An 18,251-nucleotide genomic window follows, 5' to 3' on the forward strand; every position below is an offset into this window, starting at 1 on the left:
CAAAAGTTATAAAATCATTTTTTTCATTTTTTCAATGTCTATTAGCATTCTTTATTGAGTTAAGGATAGAAATAAGTAATTTTAGTACCATAATTACGTTATTTATTGACACCGGGATGTATATCTGTTGTTGCATGTGTAGGACTGACCGTGCTTCCAGGACGGATCAGGTAGAGACAAGCCTAAAGAGGCTTTGCTAATGTTACTAGCGTTAGACCTCTGTAAAAAAGAGGAAGTTCTCAGGTTGTTTCCTCCTTAAAGTAACAAAAGATAACATGAGAAGGAAGAAACAGGTCTCTAGGCGAGCATTAGCGAGTCTACAGGCATATAAAAAGCAGGAGAGCAGAGAAGGAGAATGAATGATATTGAATCCCTTCTGATAAAATATTCCAAAAGCATGTGAGAGTGGTTTATGTGCATTTCTATATGAAAAAAAAAAAACAGCTTTTATGAAATGCACACTTTTGGTAGAATTCTGACTTTATATTGCATCATTTAATTACTTTGGTTTATAATGTCAGATCAGCAAAGTTACCATAATAATAAATGGCCTGTACTATTATAACGCTTTTTAAAGTCAAGAGACTGGACCAAAGTGCTTTACACCACATTCAGTCATTCACACACACACTGATGGTGGCAAGCTACATTGTAGCCACAGCTGCCCTGGGGCTCACTGACAGAAGCCAGGTGCCACCGGGCCCTCTGACCACCATCATTTGGCAATTCAATGACACTGAACCGACAACCCTTTGGTTGCAGGGCAAACTCCTGCATCTGACGCCACTGTTACCCAACAGTACATGGGAAAGTTTAAAGCTAAAAATAATGCTGCTAAATAGGCTGTGTTAAACCTGATGAAACTCTAAGGTTACATAATTCCATTAAAAGGCAATTATGATTAAAAGTGGGAGGAACTGAGTCGTGTCCCTTTGCAGGCTCTCACCACTGGCAGCATCCCAGGCTTCATCGACGTGGTAATGAACCTGAATTCTCCTGCACTCCTGGAGGACAACCTCATCTGGCAGGCCAAAACAGCAGGGAAGAGGATAGTCTTCTATGGAGACGACACATGGGTCCGCCTCTTCCCGAAGCACTTCATGGAGCACGACGGCACCACCTCCTTCTTTGTGTCCGACTACACTGAGGTCAGCATGAGTTCAATCCACCGGCGTTTGGCCGGGATCAGTCCAAGCAAAGAGTGATGGATTTTTTTTTTCTGTGAATGCTGGTGAAGGATTGAAGTCCTCAGGTGCTTTATGTGATGCAGGATTAAAAAATAAAAAAACTGATGACGAAATAAACCTGTTCTGCCATGATAGCCAAAAGATTAATGTTCAGACGCATGGCTTGGAATGAGTCACTATTAACAACAGCTTTCATCTTATAAACAGTTTGACTGGCTGCATGTTTACATGGCTGTCCTGCTGGAACCAGCAGGTTTACTTACTCTAATCCAGCTGCATCTATAGACCCATTTTTCCTTAAGGGGTCTATAGATGGAGCATTTTTTGTTAGGTTGATGTAATTCAGCCTTTACTTAAGAAACCTTTGGATCCACTTGGTCAATTGTAGACCTATATCTCCATTTCTTCTTTAAAACAGAGTTTCTGCAGGTCATTAAAAATCATTAATTTATTAAGTCATTAAATTATTATTATTTTTTAAATAAGGCCTTAATTAGCATGGAAATTCATTAAATGTGATTATTGTGGCATTTAAAATGCTTTATTTAAAAGAAAAAACAGTTTCTAAAAACAATTTTGTCAAATATATCAGATATAACTGGTTTTACGTGTTTGTGCGGAACTGTTTCCGGTCGTATGTTGCGTATGTTTCTTTATGTTCGAAAAAGAAGCTCAAGGCGGAGAAAAAAGCTAGGGAATGTGAAAATGCAATTTAGATTAGAGTTAATTATTCCTGTATAAACCCTGTAAAATTCCTGAGGAAATAGCTGTTAAACAAGTGTGTGATTTCAGTATATTTCATGTAGTAACTTAGTAGATTAAAAGTGTTTGAATACAAATGCATGCTTGTGCGGAAGAGGATTAGAGCCACAGTCAGAATTTTGACTTTTTTCCCATACTAAACTGAAATAAAATTTAAAAATCAGTTAACTTCTGTGGCCCTAATCCTCTTCTGTATGCTTGACTTTCAGTGTTGTCTGTGAAATATTTGCAAACCTATGTCCCACTCCATGTCAATTTACAAATTTGTTTGCCTATATTAACTTAAACATTACGGTGATTTTGAAGTAAACATGTCTGTATTAAAGCTGTAAATGTGGATAATCGAACGGAGACACACAGCTGAGGTAAGTTTAATGCTCAGCATCAATACCAGTGGGACTGAACAAGTTGTTCCTGGTTTACTGCAGGTTTGTTGTTGCTGAGCACTTTCACCACAAATGAGGCTGATTAGTTTTTATTTAGCTGGATTATAGCTGATGCTAAATCCAAACCCTGAAACAAACACTGAATACTGTCTCTGAAAGTAAGAGTGTCCCAGCTGCATTATATATATAGGTTGACAACAACATAACCCGTCACCTGGACAGCACCCTGAAGAGAGACGACTGGGACATTCTGATCCTCCATTACCTGGGCCTGGACCACATCGGCCACATCAGCGGACCCCACAGTTCACTGGTCCAACCCAAACTGCTGGAGATGGATGACATCATGAAGAAAATCCACAGCTCTCTTGTTTCTAAGGTTGGTTGGTTTTCTCTGAACAACCTGTGAACTGTTTGAGACATCAAATGACTAGTGTGTAGCACCGTTTCCTTACAGCAAGAAGGTTCTGGGTTTGATTCCCGGCCCGCGGTCTTTCTGCATGGAATCTGCATGTTCTCCCTGAGCATGCATGGGTTCTCTCCAGGTACTCTGGCTTCCTCCCACAGTCCAAAAACACGACTATTAGGTTAATTGGTATCTCTAAATTGTCCGTAGGTGTGAGTGTGCATGATTGTATGTCTGTATGTCTCTGTGTTGCCCTGCTGTCCAGGGTGTAGACTGCTGGAGATGGCACCAGCATTTAGAGTGCTGTGATTTTACTTCATAAACCTCATCTGGCAGCCTTTAAGTAAGAAAAATAAACTAAAAAGAGCTGTACTTCCCCCACACATATATTTAAAAATGCTCCCACTTGAAAGCGTGCTTGGAGGACAGAGGAACGTGCAGGTGGAGGTTGAGGGCTGGGCGTGGCCTGGGTGATTTAAAAGGGCACGCTCGCACCTACACTAACACAAGCATGGTGAGCAGAGCGACCTGATGCAGAAATTTTCACACACAAAAGTAACCGAAAAGGAAGAACAGTGAACAGACAAAGGTATGAAAAACAATAATGAGAGCTTATAAAGTTAGATTGTTCACATTAGAGTCTGAACTTTTACAGTTTAACATCCTTGATAAAGACATCAAAGCGTGGTTTCCTCCTCCTGATTTGACTTTGAGGACTTGAAAGTATTTTAAAAACTGAAAATAGAACATTTAAAGATGAAAAAGATTTTTCAAACTGAAAAAAATGTATCCAAAAATTAATTGAAAAAATTTGTCTGAAACCAATTGTTGGTTTTCAGTTTAACTGATGAATATATTGTTCAGGCGCCTATTATGTCCGTCCTCATTCCACACCGAGGATCGTCGAAGTCCAGCAGCAGTTTGACACCGGAAGGAAAATAAAATCAGAAACTGAAAAAAATTCCAATCTGATTAGCCGTTTTAAAAACTTTTCTTTTAGTTTTAGATCCTGTTTTTCTTTTATAAAATTTTGACAGATATTAGTTTCAAACACTTTTTAGTACTATTTCCCACATCATTTTTTTTTTCTTTTTAAGTTTCTTATTAAACAAACTTTATAGCCCTAGTTTAGCTCCATGGAAACGTTTCTGCCCCCTTCTGGCCTTGTGCAGCGTAAACATAGCCTGTTTCTCAATTCACAAGAACGCGACTACGGACTCGTGTCCTCGCCAAGTATGTTCTTGATGAGAACACAGGAAAGTGTTTACTCGGGGGAGAATGAGAACACTCATGACGTCACCACACACTCTGCTCATCTGGAGCTGCATTTCACCTCCTGTTATTAATAGTCTCTAGAATTCTTACTTTTTTCATTTATTGGGGGAATAATGATTAACACAAATTTAATCAACATTTTGCCAAATAAAACCAAAAAACTGCCATCAGAGCCAGCGGTCCTTCACACACAGCTGTGCAGAGAGAGGGCTGCTGCAGATGGACTATGGTTAGCCCTGGCTACGGTTAGCATCGGAGCTCCGCTGGTTGCTGCGGTCCTCTCAACATGAGAACTTTTATTAAATTTACACACTAAATCAGTAAATGGGCCATATAGTGATGCTTAAAAGTATAATGTTCTCTCCTCAAAGGATCTAAGAACGTACCCTTATAGAACTACAACAGAAAAGAGAACTTTTAACTTAATGCTCTAAACTCTGTGAGCGCTCCCCTGGAAGCTGCTGCTGCCGCAGTGCATGCTGGGACATCTGTCAATCTCGAGAACAGACAAGTCTGCTCTGATGCATTCTGGGTAAAGAGGGAGGGGTGGGAAAAACATCTGGGGACTTTGTCCGTTCTCGGAATTCTTGTTCTTTTGAACTGGAACAGTACTAGGACTGAGGCTGATGACGTTTCACGAGTACATGAGCACAAGAGAACGCACAAGTACACATATTGAGAACGCGGCTATAGTCAACATCTGGAAGGTAGCATCCAAAACCCCAAAGTTAAAGCTGTTTTAGATGTTAACGAGGACCGAACTCTCTTCTCAATCACATTAAACTGTTTATCCTTTTCTTAAACCACATTGGTTGTTTTACTTCAACTATTTTTCAGCTGGATGAGTTGAACTTTAATTAAGTAGCCGTTATGGTTAATCTATAAGCCAGCAACAGATTACAAGAACTAAAAATGCCCTTTTAGTGTTATTCAGAAAGTCATTCAAACATCACAGCCTGGTAATGCCTTGAAATACGCAAATATAAAATGACAATCAACGGGCAATAAATAACTGATCCAATCAGGGAATATTTAGCCTGATTAGTTTCTGTCCGTTTAATTAAGGAGACCATTTGTAGCGCTGTCAGCAGCTGTTATGTTATCCGTTGCATCAGCCGCAGAGATTTAATAAACTGTTAAGCTTTGCTGTTATCTTTGATCAGTGTTTCCCTGCAGCGTCTGACTGCAGTACATGCATATTGACTTTCCGCTGTGTGTGTCCTCCTAATGGGCATTGTCTCATTGTCATTCAGATATATAGATGCTACTTATATTGTCAAGTCATGTCTGCAAAGAGCCGCAATTTCCCAACTCTTTCGCTTCAATCTGTGTTCCCTCTAAAAAGTAGAAAGAGCACAAAAAGAAAAAAATGTCTGGGTTTATTTTAGATTTGCTAATCCAGCGGTTAACATCCCAAAAGTTGTTGATTAAGTCGTCCTTTTCTAAGCTCTTGGAAAGGTAAACACATTAGATTTTCAGTGATTTTGTGTCGCTGAAATCTGATTTTCATTCACAATAAAGTTGTGACCTAAATATAAACCCTCCACTGTGGAGTCCTGCGGGTAGAAGCATCTTCGAGGCTTCTACAAAGACAACAGCGTTTTTCTCTGATTCCTTCTCGCTGTGAACGTGTTGGGAGGTGTGATCTCATCATATGGGAGTGTTTCTGCTGCAGATGCTGTGGGTGTAGCCTGCCGCTATATCCTGTAGGATCGACGGCTCCAGCCGCAGAAAAGAAATACAGTTTAGGATTCAGATGACAGCCCTCCCCGCTCCATCTGTAATGTGGCACCAGTTGTCTTTTTCTGAGCATAAAAGGGGGCAGAGTGTTCTGTTACAGCTAGATTGGAGCGAAGGACCTCCTGGTCACCAGGGCCTCACGTTTGTTTTAATCTAGAGCTCAGAGCCTTAATCTGTTCTTCCTTAGACTGTAGTTTTTGGGGTTGAATATGATGTTTGGTGAATTAAGTTTGGGGGGAAAAACCCCCAGAAAATAATCAAAATCTGAATTTGATTAAACTGGGAAATGCACGAGATGTGGGATGATTAAACCTCTGTTCAAAGATGGTTTATATTATTAAAAGCAAACCATATTAGAGTTCAGCCCCTTCAGACACAGACCGGTTGGTGTTGCTATACCTATTAGCACAGTAAAGTGACTGATATTTCCTTCAGACTTAAATTAAAACTATAAATCAGTAATATTCAATTAAACATAATGTTAGGCGTATTTTGTCATTTTATCTTTTTGAGTATTATTTATATTGTTTGATTTATTAATATTTTTATTTTATCTCCGTTTGGAGTCAGTTTAGTGGAAGCAGATATTCCTTTTTGTCAGAAGAAAAGTAATGATCTTCATTGATAAGTCCCAGAATTAGGTGAACAAAATAGAGAGATACGGAGTAACATTGATGGATATAATGTCCAATATTGGCACTAAATAATAAAGACTCGATACTTAAAGTAGGGCTGAATGTTAAGTAATGTAGGGCTAAAACAATCGGATTAACTCTGATTAATTAAAATAACTCTCAAATAATTTAGAAATGGATGAATCGCTAACTGGAGAATAGAGACTAAAACATGCCTTTAGCTGACAGTGCAACTCACTTAGAGCAGTAATTATATCAAGATTGTAAAAATATTAATAAATAAATAAACATTTTGCATTGAAGATAAAAAGAAAAAAAGATTTTCATCTGTCAATATGTTCTATCCAGAACTCCTCAACTGGAAAAGTTTTATTTTCACTTGGTTTAATAAAAAAAAAAAAAAAAAAAAACTTTGGCTACCCGATTATTAATGGATTAAAACGACAAATTAATCGATTACCAAAATAATCATTAGTTGAGCCCTAAAAGAATGACACAGACACCCACACGGTGTGAGAAGTTAGTTTACAGAGGTCTAAGAACCAACAGGAAAGGCTTTACTTGGTTCATTCTTCACACATTTTCACGACAGCGTCAACTTCAAATGAAGCCCTGTAAACACTCTTCATTTCCCCTGGCTGACTTGGATAAAATTATTTATAGTTTAGTTTAATATAAAAAATACTTTTTTTTTTAAGTGTGGTTTGAAGAGTTGTTACATCCTGGTCAAAAGATATTGGTGAAGTCTCTGCACCGGGAAAAAATAAAAATCTACCGGTAGATAAGTAATTTTCCTTAAAATAAGTGCATTTGTTCTTGAATTGAGAGGGTAAAAGAGACACTTTGCCAATGGAAATAGACAATTTACACATAAAATAAGAAAACTAAATTGTATGGTCTTATATCAAGTGCATTTTATCTAAATATCTTATTTTAAAAGTAAAAATACTCATTTACCTATTCAAATTAAGGGTAAATGCACTTAATTTGAAAAATATTTACTTATTTCTAGATCGTTTTTTCTAGTATGTGATGTCAGAGCCTTCAGGAGGTATTGGATTTTATAAAGAAGGGGGGAATTAATCTAATCTTTATGCGTCATCAGCGTAAAGATGAGATTAACAGGAATGAAGATATGAAACTAATGTAGAAGGTGAACAGAACAAGTCCATGGACTGAGCCCTGGTTCCCCAGGTTCCTTCCAGAGAAACATTTGCGCTGATTAAGTTTACTGCTCACAACTGATGTAATTCCAATTTTTTATTGCAGTATTTAGTCCGTACCTTTGTTCTACTGTTTAAAGTGTTCAGATAAGTACAGCTGGTCGCTACTCGGAAACTCAGGCTGCTACACTAATTTTGAATGAGTGTTTTGGCCCTTTCACTAACACACAGGCTCCCCATTTTACAAATGCCGGTTACCCTGAAAGTTTTAAAAATTACACTAAAATCAGGCTGATACGCTGCCTTAAATGAGCAAAACGGTCACTGAAACTGCTTTAAACACATTTTCTTCCTGCTTTGCTCTTAGATGTGAGAAAAAAGTTACACACAATGTGTAAAAAAAAAAAAAAAAAAAACTTCCAAAGAGGCTTCAGGATTTTATTGTAACGAAAACAAGTGAATCTCTCCTGTAAGCTGCAGAGAAACACCAGGTCAGGCTCAGTGGGGTTTAGTACTTTTCTTGAGGTGTTTTCTCAGCTCCCATGAGCCCTGTGACATTTCTAACAAGCTTCCAGCAGGTATAACCACCACAGCCACTTGCTTTTCTCTATTTTTCTATGGGTTTCAGTTAAAATGAGCCATCAGGGCAGTAAAACACAGCTTCCTAATGCAAAAACGTATGAATTAACTTTAAACAGTAGAATAAAGATAAGCTGACATGAGCCTTTATTACTAAATGCAGTCGTCGTACTTCAGATAAAACTCTCCTGTCTTCGGTAACTGTTAGTAAACGGTTTTCGATTTTTGGCTGTTTGTACCAGACAGCGCTGAAACTAAGCAGTCTTTGGAGAGGGGTTGATTTGTTAAGGATTTGGCTTTTGTTTTTCTAACATCTCAAGCAGTGTTTTTATACCAGGCCACTGAGCTATGACTCATAAAGCCTCCCTGTTGAATTAATAGTCAACTGAGGGTTCCTCTGACTCCAGTTTAAAGGGAATCGCTTAAGGAAGAACCCGCGTCTGATCAAAGTCTGTCATCCCCGACAAATCAGTCACCCTTTGGGTTTGTTTGCTGCATTTGCTGTTATTTCTATTTTTTGTCTACCAAGGCTGGAAACGTGATAGAAAGAAAAATGGCCTGAATTGTTTTGTCATGACTTTGTTTTTCGGAAGTAATGATTTAATGTCTTCCTTTTCTGGCAGCCGTTCGGTGCTGCTGCCATAACAACATCTTAATGTTTCTAAACTGATTTGATCTGACACAGAATGTAGGAGCCCGTTCTGAATATTAAACTTCAACAGCTGACATCTTCCTGTTTTCAAACCATCGATCTCTATTTATTCACTGGATTGCTGATTGATAGTACGGGGTTGAAGTGAAACCAACGGCCGCCATATTGGTACTCCCTTATTAGACCGGCCGCAATGTAAACAATATGTGCGCTACAGCATCGAACAACGATGATGTTATCATTTTCAGGGGGACTTAAGACTTTTAAATAAAGATAAATTCATCACTTTGACACACACTGGGTGTTTCATAGCATAGATTACTTTAATTTATAATTTAAAAATAGGAACATCACATTGCATAGTCATTAGGAAGTCAATCAAGTCTATAAATCATCTAATATAACATAAAATACAAATTAATCACATTAAAATGAATGTTTTAAAGGAGCATAAGATATATGTGCTAAATTAATGATGTACATGTACATTTGAGTTGACTTTTTCAAAATGAGAAATGCAACAAACACTACAAAAATGACAGCATCATCCACTTAATCAATTACTACTTGGATATGTCAACATTTACTTTGATTTCTATTTTCTTACCTTAGACCCTTAGACCAATTAAAAATCAGAGTGGTCCCAATAAAGAAACTCAACAACCAGTAAAGGTCCAGAGACATTTTTAATTATAATCCGTTACTTTGAAAATAAAAGTAGCAGCAGCAGCAACCCAGACTGACAGCAGCTCATTGGCTGATCAGCATCACGTGCAGCCTGGTCCCGGCATTGTGGAGGGCTTTACCGTATTAACAGGAGAAGCGGCGCAAATTAAATTAGACACTGTAGTCGGACAACGTACAGTAATTTATAAATGTTTTAAATCAGGCTCGGTCCGGATTAGCCAGCAGTTGGGTCCAGATCCAGTCTGCTAATCTGTGACCTCTGCACTATACTATAGGACACATTGTTATATATGTGGATTTTCTTGGTTAGTACATCCACCGACTGTGAAATTACCCGTGGAACGTCTTCCCACAGCCGGCAAACTGCTTGTTTTTGCAGCCAAATGCTCCACATAGGCATTTTAACTGTGTGTCTCCGTGTGAGTGGGGAGTACCAGCATGGTAGATGGTGGCTTCACTTTTTTCGGCCAACCAGCAATCCAGTGAATAAATAGAAATCAGTGGTTCACACCTGTAGAAGGAGGTCATTGACCCTTGTGTTTGGTTCTCTTAGGAGGCAGAGGGGTCTCTGCCCTACCTGCTGGTGCTGTGCGGAGACCACGGCATGTCTGAGACCGGCAGCCATGGAGGCTCCTCTGAGCCAGAAGTCAACACAGCTCTGCTGCTCGTCAGTCCAGCCTTCAAAAGGAAAGGTAAACAATGTAATGCTGCTTCATCAGTGTAAAAAGTAGGACCCCTGCTTTGTCTGTCAGCTTTACACCCCAGTTAGAATCAGTTTTGAGTCGTTTTTCCTGCTCCCAGATGAGGTTACATCTGCTGTAATGTGAGGAATGATGTAATTGGGCTCACTAGCAGAAGTGAGCTTTGAAGTGATGAATGAGGCTGACTGTGAACGTGTGATGGCGATAACAATCTTGTTATCAGATTCTATTTTCTGACATTCCCCTTTGCTTGTTTTTTATTTAAACACTATTTATGGTAATGAATCTCTTACAGTCGAACCACTGGTTCACTAAGGTTCTCCAGACACTGAACAGTGTAAACACTTAAAGGTTTTAGAGCAGCGGTCTCTTACTTTTTGGAGTCAGAATCACTTTTTCCACTGCTTGCTATAAAATAGAAGATTTTATGTATATTGAAATCCTAGCAAGTAAATTTTATTTGCAAGCACATTTCAGAGGCAAGACAAATAAAAGGGCTTTACGTCATAAAAAACCTCAGAACAAATGTGCAGTAAAAGTCATTTAGGGTTGCATCTAACAATTATTTTGCAAATCGATTAAACTATTTTGGCAATGAAATGTAACGATCATATAATGAAAAACACTAACTTTTATTTCTTAATAGTCTTTAAACCAGTGGCGGCTGGCCAAGAGGGCGCCAGGGCACCGCCCCACACCCAATGACAATTATTAAGACATTAAAAAAATTATAATTTCTTTTTATAATTTAACTTTAAAATAAAATCTAAAATATTTTGAAATATATCTCTATATTTTTAGATGTGTAAGATAAATTTAATTTAATTAAATTTAATCTTTAATGACTAGTGAAGCATCATTCCCATATTCGTCGGATTGGTGACGTATTTCCGCCCTACAGCGCAAAAATCTTTGCCCATTGACTGTCGTTAAAAGTTGTACATGCACAGTAGCTCCTCTGCAATACAAATGTATAGGAGAGCTCTGGGCGCAGCTAGACTGCGACCTGAGGAGACAGGAAGTGTATTTGCTCACCATCTCCCGCCACAGTGCAGACGTTACGCGGGTGATTGACAGGTCCAGTCACGGGGGTTGGGCAAGCATTGGAAAGAGAGAGGAGAGAGAAATGGTGCAAGAAATTTTCTTTTCCAGGATCTGGTTTAGCAAGAAGCCTTGGCTAGCAGCATGTAGCTTTTAGGCCAATTTATTTTTCTGACGCACAGCCTTTGCAACCATCAAATCTGTCTCTGTGCACAACTGCGCCCCCCCCCGCGCAAAGGTTGCAGAAGTGTGCAGACAAAAAGCAGCTGTTATTGGTCCTTGGTATGCCTTTCCGGCTATCTGTGTGGTCGTCCTTCTCGATTTGCTGCCGGTGCGCCATTTTTAAAAACAAAGGAGTAATAACAACAATGGATAACCACGATGAAAGGTTGATCGAGAAGGTTCGGAAGTATAACCACTTGTACTATGCCTCAGACATGTTGTTTTGGAAAATAACACTCCCGCCAGCGCTGCCGAAGAAGTTTTCGTAATCCGCCATATTAGAGAAGTTCTCGCGAGTTCTCTAATAGGCTCCCCCTAGCGTTATGGTGGGAAACTGCTGTGCGTCCCTAGAAAGTCCAGGCCGACGTTGCAGACGCATACCACCAAAACTGTTTTGCGAACAGACACACGCTCTATTTAAAAGTTGCTGTTTGCATCGCTCATACAAGCTTACTTTCCAAAAAAAGATTTGCAATTTTTCCACTATGTCAGACTAACCACCAGAGTGAAAATGGGGACGAGCACGTAGGACAGCTTTACATAAACACATGACCAGAATGATAGACAATTAGGAGGACCACTTATTTAGATGATCCACCCTGAAAAAGAACATCCTCCACTATACCTTTAACTACAGCAGGGGTTAAAGATTGAACTCTATTAAAACATGCAGTGCTCATACAACTGTTTACCCCCAATGTGGCCTGGTACGGGTCCACAGGAAAAGAGAATGAGTGTGGGAGTTTTTAAAGGCAAGCTCAGCAGGGGGGCCTAAAGGCTGCTTTATACCCAGAAACCAGGTCGTCTGCGTGTGTGTCTCAGTGAACGCAGATATGTCCCCGCCCCTTCCGCAGACACTCTGCCGCACCTCTCCAAAATTGGTGACCACAGACAGGAGGCCTCTGATTGGTCAAATCTACATCTGCTCTCCTCTATGCATATTTCCTGTTTGGTACCTTACTAGCTTGTTTTGTTTGTATGACCGCCATTGTGAAAGACTACTCGTGAACATGGACCAGCTAGAAGAGCAAGGTGCGTAAGAACACTGGGACCCTTTTTCCACCTGGATCCCCGCTCTTTTTCGCCCTCATGTCCCTCCGTTGTCGCACAAACGTACCCCTACTTCCTCACCGCCTCAGCCATATCTTGACCCACTACTAGTTCCTGATTGTCCCTCTTGCATTGTGATGTAGAATAGCATAGCGCAGACCACGCTTCAATATTGGGCATAAATCAAAACTATCTGCGACAAGCTCACTGCGACACACTGCTGTGGGAGGATAACCAGCCCTTAACTTCTCCCTCTGCGTGTAGAATCTTCTCCTTTGCAGTGTCCTGCTGAGGGGCTGCAGCCTGTAGAGTTTGCAAAGAAAGCCTGCATGGATATTGGGCCACCAATGCCCAAAATTAATATCATGGCTTATGGCATGACATGATTATAAGAGCAGTCATAGATAAGGTAAGAAGGAAGGAATTTGAGTGTACTTGAAGGGGTAAATGTTTAGTGTGTTGTAGGATAGATAAAGAGGTTATAATGTGTCATTGAGAGAGAAACAGATCCATGTAAAATGTCTTAAATGTTTGATGAAAATCAAGTAATGAAAAGGTAGTTCCTCTAATTGAATGTAGCATAATCTTGTAAGGTGTTTTCTTTTTAAGTACTGCCTGTAGAAATAAACATGGTGACACTGAGTCAATGAAATCTGCGGCCTCATTAACATAACTGACTTATTTTTCCAAACCAGGGGTCATTAGCAGAGAGCTTTTCTCCCTGTTGTTTTCATTAGCGCATGCTTCACCATATAAGAATCGGTGCTCGCTGAATACCTGAGCTTCACTCTTTAATCTCATTGCATCACTTAGAGAAGCACATATTGGCAGAACATTTAATTGACTTTGCTTGGAGGACCCTGAGAGGCAAATCCACTTTATTCAGGCATTGCTAGGACTGTTGTTGCTTATTTCAGTAAGTGTCTGCCTCTATTTGGTTCGATCTCTCCACCTTCACTGTCCTCGAATCGGTTGTGGATAATTGCTCACATTTTGACAATGTTTTTAAAAAAGGAGAAGGAAAAAAACAACTCTTGTTACCACAGCTAAACCTTGAGAATCAAGCATTAAAACTAGTTCAACAGCCGGCCGTTGTTTAATGGACAGCTCACTAAACACGTGGAGGTTTCACCATCTGAATTGTGCACACAGTGCAGGGAGAGAGGAACACGTTGAACCGCTGAATGAAAATGTGGAAAGTAAATATTTAAATTTTAATCCCCCCTTAACTTCTGTTATTTTTTTTCTCTGAGGGAAAAAGAAGTGAAATAATTTTAACATTTTTATGTACTTTTGGGTTGCAGCAGTTTGCATGACTGCTCAAGATGTTTTAACATTTTGAAAAAGGAACAAAATGTTTACTTTGGAGTGGAGAAACTGATCAGAGAGTCTTTTAATAATCTACTGACAAAAATGTCCAATGTAACGGGTGCGGAAGGGGAGGGTTATGTTCTTTAAAAGAAATACTGTAGCACTGATGGTTAGAAATGCCATGGCTTAATGAGAAACTTTAATTAAAAAACAAGACGAATATCTGAGGTAGAACAATAATTATAAGATTCCTCTAAAATGAAACGAATTGAAGTATATTTTCAATTCATTCTTTACTTTTGCAGGCACCTTAAAGTTTTAGTTAAATTTCAATTTCCGTCTCCAGTCCTACACAATAAATAGTGATAATAGTGCAGACCACGCTTCAATATTGGGCATTTTATTCTATAGGTTTGAGTTCAACCTTCAGCTGTGACACACATCCAAACCAAGCAGAGGAACAGCCTGGATGTAGAGAACAGCCTGGGATCAGCTGTCTTTCACACTAAGCTATCGGAGCTCAATGTTTTGATAAAAACAAACTAATTCTAATTAAGTCCGTCTGACTATAATTTTGGTTCTGTATTTTGGTCCCGATTCATCAAGTTAACCCTTTAATGCCAAATGTATCATATTTGATACATACGGTTTCTGAAATGTTTTGCGTCTGACACCTTTTGCATAATTTAATGGTAAAAACTTTGCTCAAGATCCTATTGTACACAATCAGATATACCTGATAACAGCCAGTAGAAGACTACACAAAAAATAATCTTGACTTATCATATAGTAATAAATTATTAATATCAAAAATGTATTTCTGTTTTTTCTTTTTACATATTTTGTTAAAAGGGAAATAAGGACTTCAAACCCAAAAAAAGTAATTTTCTGTTTAGTTTTATTCTAGGATCAGGCTTTAAAGGGTTAAATCTGACTATAAGGGAGTTACTCAGACAAGCTCCTATTTTATAAATACTGGATTATAATATGATTTTATTTTGTATTTATTTAGATTCCTTACTAACTTCCAGGCAATGTATTTACATTGTTTTTATTTGAGATGGAAAACATAAAATGCCTAAGAATCAAATGCTGAAATTGAAAGATTCAGTCAAATAATTTTTATTTCATAATTAGTTATTGTATGTTTTAATTTTTTAAACAATCATCAATACTTTGACTAAGAGGGGAATTCATGGTAAGACAAAATGCCCAAAGTGGAACACAAGTCAAGAAAGGTCTGGAATCACTGATCTTATACATCACACATCTGCTGAAAGGTTTGCTCTCTCTCTCCTTTTTGCAGATTAAATGCAGAATGTATGTCTTGGCATAGAGGTGAAAAACTGCTTCCTGAATTCACTTCAAAATGGCAGATTTTTGAACTTTCTTTACCATTTTTCCATAACTTCTGTATTAAAAAAATATTTTTATTCAGAAGCCTAGTCAGTGATGCATTCACTGGTAGCAAAAGGATTGGATTTTGCCATCAGTGTTTCTATTGATCAACTGTCTGATAAACATGAAAATCTTGTTGCATCTCTGAAGATAATTCAAATTCTTTAATTGTGTTATCTTTATTGCGTTTTTATGGAGAAGGATTAGGGCCACTGAATAAAAAAGAAAAGGTAACTGACTTTTAAATATTATTTCAGTTTAATATGGGAAAAAAGTCAGACTTTTGACGGCTAACAAACATGTTAGCATCAAGCCATAGCCATGTCTAGACTAGACTAAACTAGTTCTCTTGTTTTAATCGCCTTCTGCTCTTCCATTAATGAAATAGATTAACCTGGGACCCCTCGGACTTATAAAAAGTTGCCTAATTCCATCATTTTCCACCAATGTGTTACTGGCCCTCCCAAACAACTCACATCTTTGTTATAGAAGCCGAGTGTTCCCACATCTCGTCCTTCAGGGTGCCCTTTAAGATTATGATCCAAGATTCTGAGATTAAAGTCAGAATTCTGAGAAAAAAGTCAAGATTCTGACTTTTTTCCCCATATTAAACTGAAAAAATATTTAAAAATCAGATAACTTTTTTCTTTTTTTTTCCCATTGGCCCTAATCCTCTTCCGTACGTTTTCCTGTATGGAGATTAGTGTATAGTTTTTCTGATGGATAAAGCCTCCTCCCGTTCTATATGGAGCATTGAGATCAAAAGCTTTGTTGAAAACAGAACCTTATACACTGGGTTTAAAAAGAAGTCTTCCTGTTTTAGCTATTAGCATAATTGCAACTAACAATACCAAGTTTAGATATGCAGCTAAACAAAAACAGAAAAAGCAGATTTAGTTCCCTGTAGACTATTACATTCCCGAGGTATGAACTCAGTGTTGCTCCTTCTATTACAAAATTGATCATTATCCGGCTTGTATCAGTGTGTCTAAATGAACCAAGCATTTTGTCTCACTTCCTGACAGATCCTCTGTTCATGCAAGAGGTTTTCTGTAAGAGCTTAATTCATTACTGCAACCTGAAAACTTCACTCAGACGCCGACAGTTTGGGGAGAAAAATCTCTCCCACCGCCTGCCTGTGTTGTCGGAAGCTCTCTTCAGGAAGCAAATTGTCAACATCGAAAACGCTTGACAGGAGATGAGCTTTGAAAAGTAGAGCGCAGGACCCATTTGATGACGATGATGATGATTAAATTCACATCTTATTTGGTAGATGTTGTTGCAGACATCCTGACAAACCCTCCTCATGGGTATTAATGTGGGAATAATGATGTGGAGTTGTTGTCACCCTGGTTTGAACCCATGAAAGTCATATTCTGCCTTCATGGATCAAAGGAGTTTTAGACTTTTCCTTCTCGCCCACTGCTAAAGGTTCAGAAGTGGTGGCCCAGCAGGAACTACAACAACATGCGGCATTAAATTAGCACGTCGTCATTGTCTTCCCAGTTATTGAACACTGGGATGTTTCACAGCTACTGCTGATTTTACGTTTCTGACTCCAGGACAAGAACAGATTTTTCCTGATGAGGCGTCTGAAAGGCTTTGTGGGAAAGAACCAAAAATGTTTCTTAGATGCAAAGGGTGTAATTTTGTGATGATAGTTGGTGTGGACACTCTGGGGGCGCTGATTAACCTACAGTTACTTGACCTAAACGCTTATATTAGGTGTTTGTATTTTCCAAAAATGAGCTCAAACATATATTTATTGAATGCGTTCCTATTGTTGAGATCACAAGAGAACCATAACACACTGCTATTTAAATTTATAGATAGTTAGAGAGCATTTTAAATTAAGCATAGCAAAAAAAATTTCTGGTAAACTTGGCAATATACTTTATTAGGTGTTGCGTATCCTAGTTAATCTGTTTCACCTTTAAATCTGCAGCTCTCCCTACTTCCCTCTGTGCTATTTAAAAAGATTTCTTTACTACGGCTGGGTAAAAAAATTGATTTAATCGATTTTGAATCGATTCCTTTACATTTTTGCAAAGTCGATGTCTAAGAAATGAGATTGATTAGTACATGACGTTCACATTCAAATGAGCAGGAAAGATGCACTCAAGATCACTTCAAGCTAGAGAGCTTCAAATATAGCCAAAAGGTTGACTGAAGACATTAACAAATGGGGGCTGACCGGCAAAAACCTGTAGTTGTTACAGACAACGCTGCAAATATGGTTTGTGCAGTGGAGATAATGCAGCTCAGGAATGTCTGAATGAGTGAAGCTTCACTTTTTCACTTTTCACAAACAAGTTTGCACTTATGAGACAGTTTTGTTCACATCTCAAGTTTAAACCGTCTGATTTACAAGTTTGCACTTTGTGTTTTATATGACAGGAAAAAATAAAATACATGAGTATTTTGAAACACTGTTGAACCACCTTCATTATTGTAAAAACAGAACGAATCGAAATAAATCCATTTAGAACTGCATTAATCAAAATCGAATCGATTCAGGACTTTGGCGAAAATACCTAGTCCTGCTCTTTACTAATATAATGATGCCAGAAACTGAATTTCAAGATACGTAGAAGCTCTGCAGTCTGATTCTGTCTGTAAAAAAAGGAAAAAGTGTTAATTATAGGCTGTAACTGGGAGTCATGGTCTTCTGAGAATCCCAGCTTTTATAGTAAAGAAGAACACAAAATTTAAACTATATTTTCTCAAGCTTCTTGCATTTTAATACTAACTTGTATAAACTTACAATCTTTTGCAGAAAAAGCTCTGTGTGTCTAACAAATGGATTTTGTCGGAGGCATCTCTAATTTTTTTTTAAACTTTTACTTAAACATGAAAGTAGCTGTTGGTGAATATTCAGCGAGTGCTGCTGTGTGTCCCTCTTCCAACCACGTAGCTACTTTGTACGTTAGTGAAATGCGATCGCAGAATGAATTGTCTCAAAGCGACCGATTTGATGATGTTACACTGTGAGGCGGGACACAGGAGCAGCATGAGAGAGGAAAAAAACACAGAATTAAAACACTCTGCGGAACAAA

At 38.5% G+C, this 18,251-nt stretch overlaps 1 protein-coding gene across 1 annotated transcript in view; it reads left to right on the forward strand.

Moving 5' to 3' along the window:
- Positions 1 to 18,251, forward strand: part of pigg (phosphatidylinositol glycan anchor biosynthesis class G) — a 166,448-nt gene that overhangs the window by 18,322 nt on the left and 129,875 nt on the right. Inside the window, exons 3-5 of the mRNA XM_038277616.1 lie at positions 939 to 1,148; positions 2,526 to 2,714; positions 10,026 to 10,164. Coding sequence (XP_038133544.1) covers positions 939 to 1,148; positions 2,526 to 2,714; positions 10,026 to 10,164 — 538 coding nt within the window. The remainder of the gene's footprint in view (positions 1 to 938; positions 1,149 to 2,525; positions 2,715 to 10,025; positions 10,165 to 18,251) is intronic.

Source organism: Cyprinodon tularosa, unplaced genomic scaffold (genome assembly GCF_016077235.1).
Source record: "Cyprinodon tularosa strain WSP-4 unplaced genomic scaffold, ASM1607723v1 ctg133, whole genome shotgun sequence".
NCBI classification, from domain to species: domain Eukaryota; kingdom Metazoa; phylum Chordata; class Actinopteri; order Cyprinodontiformes; family Cyprinodontidae; genus Cyprinodon; species Cyprinodon tularosa.